The 12178-nt window shown below is 32.8% G+C and overlaps 1 protein-coding gene across 2 annotated transcripts; it reads right to left on the bottom strand.

The window, feature by feature from the left end:
* Positions 1-1933: 1933 nt before the first annotated feature.
* Positions 1934-9596, bottom strand: LOC112013828 (65-kDa microtubule-associated protein 6). Of its 2 annotated transcripts, none has more exons than XM_024046210.2 (12): positions 8977-9596; positions 7731-7934; positions 5420-5686; positions 4857-5072; positions 4623-4778; positions 4367-4526; positions 3922-4073; positions 3552-3639; positions 3403-3476; positions 3248-3322; positions 2612-2964; positions 1934-2371 (listed from the first exon to the last, which is right to left on the bottom strand). In XM_024046210.2, the coding sequence occupies exons 1-11, from the start codon at positions 9049-9051 to the stop codon at positions 2626-2628; spliced, it is 1806 nt and encodes a 601-aa protein (XP_023901978.2). In that variant the 5' UTR covers positions 9052-9596; the 3' UTR covers positions 1934-2371; positions 2612-2625. The 2 variants fall into 2 exon arrangements, with proteins under 2 accessions (XP_023901978.2, XP_065617129.1); XM_065761057.1 differs by having other exon boundaries at positions 1934-2366.
* Positions 9597-12178: the final 2582 nt, after the last annotated feature.

The following is a 12178-nucleotide window of genomic DNA, read 5'->3' as shown; positions in this document are numbered from 1 at the left end:
CCACTGTTACTATTGAATCAACTTTTAGCATGGGAGTAAAATTCCTACTCTGTATATTAATCTTGTCTTTTGACTGAGAATATGAAAGTTTCATTATGCACCTGAAGTTGGTTATATGGATTTAAAGGTAATTTAATTCATTTACATAAAATTGTCACATGTATAAAATTATAATTCTTTATTGACTCACTTTCATTGTATACTTAAGTTATATTAAAATTATTGTTGATGAAAATACTAACAAAATTAATTTCTTACTTGAGATGCATTTCTCAAGTATGAATATTTTAATGCTAGATTTACTACTAACGTTGAGTAAATTATGGTACAATTCATGTTAAATATTTACTTATTTTTCTTTACTTAATACGTTATTTATTATTCTTAAAATTTTTCTTAGTTATCTTTTCTTGCTAATTCAAGTTTATTATTATTTTACATGCAACAGGAACATATACACCTAAGAATGTTTATAACTTGCAATGGTCTACTACATTTAGATTTTTTTTTTTTTTTTTTTTATGGTGATGATATTATTAATGAACTTTAGATTGTGTAAACTTGAGAATTTATCTATTATTTTACACTTTTTTGTATTTTGTATTTTGTTATTTATTCTCTTATTTGTATTGAAATGAAGACAAAGACAATTTTTTTTTATAATAATTAATTTTTTTCTTTTATATGAAAAAATACCAGTTGAACATAACCCAATTAACTCGACAACCTAGCCCATAACCCGATCGACCCAACATGCTTGCAACTCATTTAGGACAACATGTTTTTCATTTTGACCCAACCTTGGTCTGACTCAAAACTCTTTAACTTGACCCAATTCAACTCATTTGACAATTTACCTATATTTGGACTTTTTTCTGTCTTTTTTTTTCTTTTTCCTTTTTTTTTTTTAATTTGCCAATCTACTTTGTGTATATATATATATATATATAAATTATAAGTAAATATAAAATACAATACACATCCAGATGAAACAAAAACTATAAATTCATCTAGTTCTTACTTCGGGATAAATGAGTTAAGCTATGTATTTAAAAAATCGGAATTTTTCATTTGATTTTTATTTAAATAGAAGTTAAGCTTGAGCTCAATGTCAAATATGATTAGATATTAGAGCTTTAGTTCATTTTCTTGACAAACAAGCTCGAGTTTGTTAATGAGCTACTTGGTTAAATTATTCATTTCCCATATATGCTAAACACTACGAATAATTTTTTTTTTTTATCTCTTTACAAATATCTGTTAATAATTAATAAATAAATTATAGTTGAAACTACATTATTTAAATTTGCCTAGACAAGCCAAGAGCCTTGTAACTAGCAACTCTTTGTGTTTTTAACAAAGGCATTCAAGATTCAAATACTACTCCCCTTTTGTAGTTATCAAATTATCCAAATATTGGGTTTTTTTTTTTTTTTCCCCCAACTTAGCTTCCAATTTTACCTAGCCAAGCCAAGAACCTTGTAACTAGCACCTCTTGATGTTTTTAACATAGGCATTCAGGGTTCAAATACTGCCCCCTTTTTGTAACTATCACACATCAAATTATAAGCGTGTTTAGTAAGTATCAAATGCAGGCCTCTCTGCCAATAGATCAGCCACTCACATCCAAGATCGGCCACTAATAGGTTAAGATCAACCATTTCACAGCCAACTCAGCCCATACTACACATACCCAATTCAACCACCCCACGATCAAATTGGCCCTCCACACACCTAACGACAATCACCTCACCCCACTGCATGCCCAACAACCAACGCACGTTTTGGTTCATCTCAATTTTTCTTTCTAGAAATTGATTACTCTTCATACAAAACAATTTCCAACCATTGAATTGAGGCAACCAGCTGTATGGTAAATTCTACAGCGGAAGGTAAACAAAATAAATAGTACAGATGGCAGACACCCACTTCATCACAGAAATTTCTAAAAGACGCAATCTCCAAAGAAAAGGAATCAAGGTTCCTACATAAAATGGTAAACATCACACTGAAATACATATATATACACGAATAAGCAAAACACAAGCAAAATCCACAAAATACATGTAGGTCAGTGCAGCTACTATAACAACTCCCACATCAGTGCTCCCTATTTTTGGTCAATATGACTTCCAAGTTAACAAATTAAATTCCCAAACAACTATCTAACGGTGTCACCACTCGTTTCTGAAGCCAATGTTCTTCCAAGCAGATGACATCCAAACTCAAATCCTCAATTGTCAGTTACTATAGCCAAGAACTTCTAACAAATCACAAGCATACACTAGTATACAATTCCTTTCCTATTCACAAGATATCCGCTGGCTCTAACTGAGTGTACAGTCGTCAAACATGTAGAAGGTAGCCTGTCCTGCACAAATATATTATCAAATATCAAATCCCAATAATCATAGTGGTGTTTATTTGGTTAAACCCAGATTTTATATTTTGAACACCACTAAAATGAAGTTTCATTGCATGCTTGTGTGTTTTGTACATGTGTCTCATCGTATGATATTTGCTTATTTGATACTAGGTTCCACTGCAACAGATGAAAAGCACAGCAACAAAACAGCACAAGGTCAAGAATAGGCAAAACATGGTAACATACCAATTTCCAGTTTTTCAATTCAACCGAGGGGACCCAGACTCAGAGCCACAAATGGATGCATACGCCGACATTGTGTCTTCTTTTGATATTGCCACAAAGTTCAGCGGAGTGGTAGACAACCTTCTCGTTTCTTTGAAATATCCATTTTGGCGCCCAGAGTAGGATCTAGGGGTAAGGAGCTCCGGAGTTGCACTGCCAACTGAGTTACGACGAGGTGTGGGAGGCATGGATCCATTTCCATTTGCACGATAGCCATTTGGCTTCCTAAAGCTGTTACTTTTTCTTGGACTAGGTTTTGACCCATACATGGCTTCCTTCTCAGTAAGAAGCAGATCTTGAAGCTTCTTTTGGTCCTAAAATGCAAAAATCAAGAGGTCTACTATATCATCTACAAGAGTTTGCAAAGACTTAATACAGGACCATATCGAAACATGCAATAATTCAATAAATAGAATTAAGCCATCTCAAATCATTAACAAAAATCTAGTTCATTTATATCATTACAAATGGCATCTATATTCCAATTAAAAGGACATGATACACATCATCTAAATACTTGCAATTAACTTGACTGGGAATTTATGAAACACAACAGATTTCACAATGATGCATATGAATAAATGCAAGCTGAATTACCCTGAATTTCTTCTTCTCCTCTTCTTTCTGTTGTCTGGTTATTTTGTACTCCTCCAATATCAATACCAACCGTGCCTGCAAATAATTAAAAATTTAGAGAATAAAGCTACAAAGAAAGCACATCTAAGAAAGCTCATATTGCTTAAGGAGCTCACCCCATCATAGAGAAATAGCTTCTTCTTTTCATATTCCCAGGCTAGTGTTTTGTTTATCAGATTGTCAACAATTGCTGGAAAAAGTACCTGGTTAGCTCCAAAATACAGTGCAACCACAGGAAAGGGTAGTATCAATAAGAAAGCAATACCTGGAATTTTGCTTATAGTCACTCGAGCTCTTTCTGCACGTTTAAGATTAATGTGAGCACCCCTCCCTGCATTGTATCGGTTATCATCCTGTAATTCAACAGAATGTTCTACATGAAGAGTTATCCTTCCAAGATATTCCAATGGTAACTATTGCTTGCAGATCAAATTAGTGCCCATTTGGGTCAGATATAAACTTAAGAATCTAAATTGAACCCAAAAAAATAAAATAAAAATGAAAAGGATCCGTGTAATATGAAGAAGAATAAGACAAAAATGATGAGGAAGAGAAAGAAATCAACCAAAATCTAATCTTAGCCCCTTGTGCTATCAGCACAATGAAACACTACAACAACAAAGTTTGCAGCTTACTTGATTATAGTCCTCAAGCCAATTTTCCTCTTCACAGGCAGAAAGCCATCGATCTATCCTATCCATTATTTCTTTTCGGCTCACAGCTTCCTCTTTTGCTTTGACTATCTCTGCTTCAATATTCGCCAGAAGTTCAGAAGGATCCACAAGACCTGAACAAAGAAAGCAAGGTTCACATAGTACTATTGCTTGCCAAAAAAAAAAAATTAAGAGAATGTGTATATTTATGTAAGTATGCATGACTAGCATTATAGGGTGCATATCGGCTATATGCACCCTAACTCTAAGTATGTGGGCTGCATGACTAGCATTATAGGGTGCATATCGGCTATATGCACCCTAACTCTCAGTATGTGGGCCCCACAGCCATGTGGGACCCACACAATGAGAGGTAGGGTTCATATATCCAATGCATGAGATACTTCTCGGAAACAAAATAAATTACCAGAATCTATCAGTGCACTGGATTTCTCAGCAGCTGTACTTGTATCAGGTTCTATATGAGTCATTCTACATATTTCCTCCAATTCTGACCTCTTCTTCATAACAAGTTCCTTCATTCTGCTTGCCTTCAATTTAGTGAGCCTCTCCACTTCTGCTGATGCCTACAAGAGACAATGAGGTAACTAGTAGTTGAGGACCCATATTTCAAGAATTAACAAATTAAAGAAAGAAAATAAATTTAAGGTTGCTCTTAAGACCTGTTCAATTATCTCTGTTGAAAGAACACCAGGCTCTGTCATTTCAGTCTCTGAGAATTTAAGAATGGAAGTAATCCTTGAAAAACAATTCTTCTCTTCCTTCGGTGAGTCCATCAAATTCCAAAGTTCAAACAGTGATGCCACAATATCTTTCACCTGCATCCCGGAGGAGGTTTTTTTAATTTAAATAACAAAGACAAATTTAATAGACAATAATGTGGTTGTCCAAATTACCTTCATGATTCGAGCTTTTTTTTCTAGTTTCAACTTGACAATGGCCTGTTCCAGACCTTCCAATGTGCTATTGCTGATATTTGTTGACTGTTCCATGCTTGTCCCTTGCAAGCTTGGATGCACATCACTCACAGTCTGCCCAAAATCCAAGCCAAGCACACCACAAAGAGAATGCACCTCATTCACATATTCCAAAACCTTATGAAGCCGATCAGACTGCAAAAGGCAATAAGTATGTTCACAAATTTTCAAATTGTGATTGAAAGGAAGGAAAAGTTTATTTGCATCAGCCCAAAACATGAAAAAATTAAACATGTACAAAAGTTTCTTTATTATCTTGAAAAATTCTCATCTAAGAAGCAAATCCATTTATGAGTCTATGCCATGCATGAGTCATGAGGTAATACAGCAAATTTAAACTTCTCTAAATTCCACCCAGTAATATCTAATTAAACACTGAATTTGATAAATTAATTAAGATGGTTCATGAGAAGTTGTAACATATCACCATGCAAGCAGCCAGAAAGAATTTCAATGTCCATTTCATATCATTACATGGATACCTTCTCCTTTTGAAGAGTGCGAAGATGTGTTTGATATTCAGTGAGCTTTCTTAACGACAAGTCCAGTTCATCCAGTGTTAATGAACCAATCATGGCATTGTTGACATGGCTGTATCCAGAAATTTCTCCACTGATCTTTTCAATTTGTGCATTTATATCTGCAAATTGCTTCATTCGTTCCTCTTTCTTCATTTTCAGATCATCCACCAGTGGTGTGACAGAAGCAAGTTTATCCTTCAATGATGCTGATCTCTTCTCTGTCTGAATCTGTATATTAACCGTGAGATTCAGATCAGCAAGTGCATAATATTAAGGCGTATTTTGTACAGTCAAATTTGTTGATGACAATCCATGATGAGTAATTCCAATGTGCGCCAAAATTTTGCAAGAAATATGGACAAATAATTAAACTAGTAAGTGAACATTCAGAAAAATGGATTTATTTCTTAGAGAGCAGAGCTTTGCATGCAACTTATTTTATGATGACAAACATACATATTCTTGACATACAAAATAACACAACTTTCACAATATAAGAGCAATAGCCATAAGTAATGTCATTTGCAACCCTGCAATCTACACAAAACATATACAAGCAAAAGATTCATCGAAGGCACAGAACAAGTTGCAAGCTATATACGCCAGGGATATATCATAGACCAATTTTTGGAAAGTTACACAATATACGATTTGCATTGGTAATTGTACACAAAATGACATCATCCCATTGGAAAAATGCAATTTTAGTTTTGAACATTTTGGGCTTTATTTTTTTTTTTCTTTTTTTTGTTGGTTCTTTTAAGTGCGGAAGTAAAAACATAAGCACTCGGTAAACAACTTCTGAGCTTTTCGCCTTGCTGTCAACTGCTTTAGATAATATTGTTGAACAAAGGTCAATCCATAATCAACAATTTAATTAGTCATTTGCAGTTGTTTCAGTTATGCAGTTGCCTTCAACTTTCTGGGACATGGAGCATGGCTATTAACCAACCAGTATAAATCAATGCATTAAGTTAACCTAGTGGCAGTAACTCATTTCATTACCAAACATCTTGAGGCATGGGTTGTGACACATAAAATTTAAGCTCCATTTAACAGCATGAATAATTGGGAGTAAAAGGAATTAAAAGGTAATGTTTCTGAAACAGAACTGAGTGATGGTGAATAACAAAGAAAAACTACAGTAGTGCATATCAGGTCAATACCCTTTACATGCCATTCAATGACCAAATCGCCAAATATCACTTTTTGAGCCTGGTTTCTTGCATCACCCTCACAAGTGGGGGTGGGGAAATTTGAACCCAGCTTCTCCCCGAAGGAAAATCAGGCAATGCATTAAGCTACAAGGCTCTTGGCATTCTTTCTTTATGTATGAGCTAGTGATGCATGCGCAATTAACTTAAGATCACTCACAACATTGGTCGTTAACAATTTAACAAAAAATGTGAATCATGTGATGTTATTCATATAAGTGATTTTACAGAATTTCACACAAATAAAATAAATATAATAATAATTTTTATCACCCTCAGAAAAGACTTGTGAAATGTAGCAAGTGCTACACAACACAAGGTGAAAAATGGGGTTGCTTTCTCATAAAAATTGGGATAAATTTGAGCCAAAAGATTTAAACCTATTTACTACTACCCTCACTACACCAACAGCTCATTGATTATTCCTGCTGCATGTATGTGTCACACATATACCAAAAAAGCTTTTAAATTAGACTCAACCGTGTTGCCCAAATTCTGAATGCCATCACTAATACTTTCATAAATTTTGAAAATAGAAAAAAGGTTAACTAAATGTTGTAAAATTGATACATACGGTCCTTGAAATTTAGAAATCTGATAGTCAAGTAGTCAACAGACATATAAGGAAAGTAATGCATATTCAATAAAAAAATGACACAATTACATATCTTTATCACTATTACGATTTGAAAACCTCATTAAGAGCATTATGATCACAAGACAAACAGTCTGGCAGCACCAGAGATACCCTAAACAAGGGGATCAGGACCTCACTTATCAGTAAGAACACTGAAACGATACAAGTTGAAAAGAGGTATAAAATATTCAGAACTTAACATGTCTAGTATCTTGTAAGTTTACACACGTGGTAGGTCTTGAACCAACTACCTGACCATCCACCTTGAACAAAGGAAAGATGCATCATTTAAGCTAAAACGTATTGACTCTGATTTATTTATACTTTCAGAGCCGAAAAAGGGCAGGCTATTGCAAACAGAAAAGAAAAAAAAATATATATATATCCAGGATAATGCATGAAAGAAACATGATAATCATACCGGTGAGTTAAGATTTAGTTCCCCAAGAGCAGCCATGAGAGTGGCAAGTTCAGCTTCTTTGGCTGCAACAGACTGATGCAGGCGTGCCTTGGCATTGGCGGCCTCATCAACCTTTCTCCGGTAGACTTCTAAGCATTCCCTCTCCAATTCCAACAGCATGCGATCTTTGTCTGCTTCACTCTCACCGATGTCATTCCATATTTGCTGCTCTCATAACAATAGCAAAATCAATTAAGTAATTTTGATATGTGGACACTTTTCCTTCTCATTCAAATGAAACTAAAATTGACAAGAAACCAATCAATCTTAACGAAAATTTTAAATAATCATCTACTCCCTTTCAAATTAACTCAATCAAAATTTACTCAAAACTTGAACAGAAGAAAAGCTGGGACAGGGAAAAAAATATATTTGTTGAAATTAAGGTGAACTGGAATTACAATTTTATTCAACTCACTCAAAACCTCAATGCCTATTCTACCTCCCTAATTACTTTAAATTTTTAATCAAAGTTGAAAGAAAGTAAAAGTGGTAAAGGAAAACTGTTCTTAAAATATAAATAAAGAAAGAAGAGAAAATAAGGAAGAGCATAAAAAATTATACGTGGAAACAGGAAATTTGTAACAGAAGTAATTTGTAAAACCCAGAAAAGAAATTCCATTTATGCACCATTCCACAAAGCTCATCAAAACGGAAATAATAAAACAGTCAAATTGTTAAAAAGGTAGAAATCCATCAAAATTCACATGATTTTACAATGAAATTTTTTGTAGAATTCAAGAAAATGGAGAAGCTCTGTTGAATACCAAACCCACTTAAAAGCATTAAATAACTGTTACATAAAACCCCATATAATCAATTTTTGTCAACAATAATTACACACCCACCAAAGCCTTTAATTCAAAAGTAGAAGCAAAAGCCCTCTTTCCCTTACAAGCAGTAAAATAAGGCACAGGGAACCTAGCTCACAGCTCCACTAGAGTCTAGACCCATTATGAGACACTCAAAAAATAAAGCTTTCTTTTTAAACACAGCAACAAAGCAAACCCCATCATTGCAAAGTGTATTTGCAACAAGAAGAAGAAGAAGAAGAAACACACAACTCTTCTTTATCAACCCAAAAAAACCAGCCTTTCAGAACAACCAGAAACTAATAAAACACAAAGTTAGAACCTTTAAATCATTATGATAAAACCCAACAAGAACAAAAGAAAGAGAGAAATGAGAAAAGAAGAGAAAAGAGGACCTGAAGCTCTCTGAGCAAAGCATTGCAACTAGTGCTTGTACGAACACTGATGGTAGGGCTCCCAATCGCCAGCATTTTTTCACTCACTCTCTCTCTCTCTCTCTCTCTCTCTCTCTCTCCAACTAGAAAATGAAAGAAAGAAAGAAAAACCAGAAAGCTCTTTGCTTTTTTGAGTGACCCTTTAAAGTAAACAACACCGACAAATGCAAGAAACTCTCAACAACAACCACCACCACCACCACAGCTTCCCAGAAACCTCAAAGAGAAAGCAAAGCTAGCCTTAAAAAAAAAAAAACAAAGAAAGAAAGTAAAGTATAGATATGGGGTTGTCGTTTTAATTATAGGGAAGTCAAAGAGAGACCAAGAAACCAGCAGCACACATTTCTTGTCTCCATTGCTCCAAACAACCTTTGCTACTTCCCTCAGATCTGAAACACTCTCTGAATAAATTCTCTCTTCATTTCAACACCAAGCTCCCACCCTTTTTTTGAAGAAGCAAAATGGGATCTGTGACTGAAAGAACAAAACGGAGCGGAAATGAGAGAAAGAGAAAGACTTTTCTTTTTTTCTTTTTTGGAGTTATAAGAAAAGATTCTTAGTGGTTAGAAAACCATTATCATTGCTATTATTTCTATTATATGTATATAGAATAGTACTTATATAATATATTCATAAAGCTAAAAAAAAAATAGGATAATGGGTTTTTGTTTTTGTTTTTGTTTTTTGTTTTGAGGTTGAAATGTTAAAAAGAGTTGAAAGAAGAGAGAAAATGGATCTGTGTAATGTGCACATTATCCAATGATTTCTTTATTTTCTTTCTTTATTTCTATATTCTATAATGTATACAGTGTAGGTACAGAGTAGAAAGCAAAAAAAAAAGAAAAAAAAAAAAAGAAAAGAGCACAGTAAACTAAAAGGGTGAAGAGGATGATAAGAAGTATTTCCAACTTTGTTTCCATTGCGCGTGGATGATGCGGACCAATCATTTGTGATGTTTGATACACTGTGTAACTGTTGGCGAGTGAAGTATTATTTTTTTGTATTATGACCAAAACGATGAGACTCCACTCCACTCCACAGTAAGTGGGTGTAGCTGCGTGATGTTGAAGTTTGGTTTTACTTACAACTTCTCCTGTTGTTGTCATTGATGTTGGTATCACTGGTATACTTGAATTGTACTGCACTCAGTTACCATTTTTCTAAAAATATATATATAAATTCTCCCTTTTTCTTTTTCTTTTTTCTTTTTTCTCTTTTGGCACAAAATTCTTCTCTTTATTAAATATATGTGTAAATTCTCCTCATTTATAGTTTTATTTATTATTTCAGATTCAGATTCTTTACTTTGATTATTCTTTGCACTTTTCTTTTTTTCTTTTTTAATGGATGAAAAGGTTAAAGACATTAACCTCCTGACTGTTAAAAAATCAGATGAATTTTTTAAACCGAATGAAGGATAGATGATTAGATGGTAAAAAGAGAAAGGGGAGAAGAAATTTATTTAAATATTTTAAAAATTAAATAAAGAGAGAGAGAAGAGCACATATCCTTCTCTTTTCTTACTGTTTGGATGTTTTGAATATATATATATATATATTAATAAAAGTATTAGAGGATAATTTAGAAATTAAAATGAAAAAGAAGGAAATAAGATATCATATAAATTGTTAATTATATTCCTCCTTTTTAATTTAAAAAAAAATTATATATAAATTAATATCAAAAGGAAAATTTGATATTTAAAAAAAATTAATATAATTGAAACTCCTCCAACTTTTCCTTCCAAACTACCCCCATTGAGGAATTAAAAATGAGGATTTTGAAGGGATACTTTTCCATCTAAATTTGCTTAAACTCTTTTCCCTTTCTTTTAAAGAGACCAAGAAACCAAAAATTTCTTAACCTCTACATTGTTGGTATACTTGTATTGCACTACACCCACTACCCTCTTTATTAAATATTAAATATATAAAATCTCTTTTTTCTCTTTTGGGACAAAATTCTCCTCCTTATTAAATATGTAAATTCTCCTTTTTATAGTTTTATTATTATTACAGATTCAGATTCTTTACTTTGATTATTCTTTGCACTTTTCTTCCCCCCCCCCCCCACCCCACTTTTTTTTTTCTTTTTTAATGGATGAAAAGGTTAAAGACAAAGCTCATAGTTATAAAATCAGATGAATTTTTTTAAACAAACATGGTAAAAAAAGAATAGAGAAAAGAAACTTGTTTGAATATTTTAAAAATTAAATGGAGAGACGAACATATATCCTTCTCTTCTCTTACTTTTTGTTTGGTTGTTTTGAAAATTTATTTTATTTAATAAAATCATTAGATGACAATTTAGAAATTAAAATGAAACAGGAAGAAAATAAGATATCATATAAATTATAATTATATCCCTCTTTTTTTAATTTAAAAAATTATATATAATATCATAAGGAAAATTTAATATTTTAAAATTTTTGAATATAAATGAAATCCTCCAACTTTTCCTTCAAAACTGCCCCATTTGAAGAATTTAAAAAAAGAAAAAGAAAAAGAGAGAAGTTTGCAGGGATGTAAATCTGCTCAAATTCTTTTCCCATTTTTTTTTAGAAAATATCTAAACAAAATGAACTAAACCACTATCTCATTTCCTAATACTTCCCTCTCTTTCCCTTTCCACTTCATCCAAACATAATGTTAGAGAATTTGTGGAATATGGTAATATCAAAAGTTCAAGACATGAGGACCATCTCGGTTGTTATTCTAATATATGTTTCTGAAAGAAGCTATGTTAAAGTTGCATATTAAATATTTCCTGTAAATATATTTTTGATAATGACATTGATAATTTTGTAATGGTATTACTTTTTGTTTTTGTGACACTGACAACATTGCATTTGCATGTTTAAAATCAAGCACAATCTTTTACCAAAAGAAAAAAACACACCAATAATTGTTTTGATGCTCTGGAATGGCAGTTATGCCTTTTCCTTTTTAATTGCTATAGCCAACCTTCTAATCATGCATATCATTTTCAACGACTACTGCTTGTTTGCTAGTAGATATTAGATAAGGACTTGGCACCTCTATGCTGTAATGTTAAGCCAATTGCCAATTCGCATACAAAGACAAACATTGCGGATGGACATTAACATATGATATATCAACTTATTATCTAGGGAATATAATCAATATCTGACATTTTTAAAAAA

Source organism: Quercus suber, unplaced genomic scaffold (genome assembly GCF_002906115.3).
Source record: "Quercus suber isolate HL8 unplaced genomic scaffold, Cork oak 2.0 scaffold_394, whole genome shotgun sequence".
Lineage (NCBI taxonomy): Eukaryota > Viridiplantae > Streptophyta > Magnoliopsida > Fagales > Fagaceae > Quercus > Quercus suber.
The sequence above is the reverse complement of the archived record's forward strand: the minus strand, read 5'-3'. Positions and strand labels throughout refer to the sequence as shown.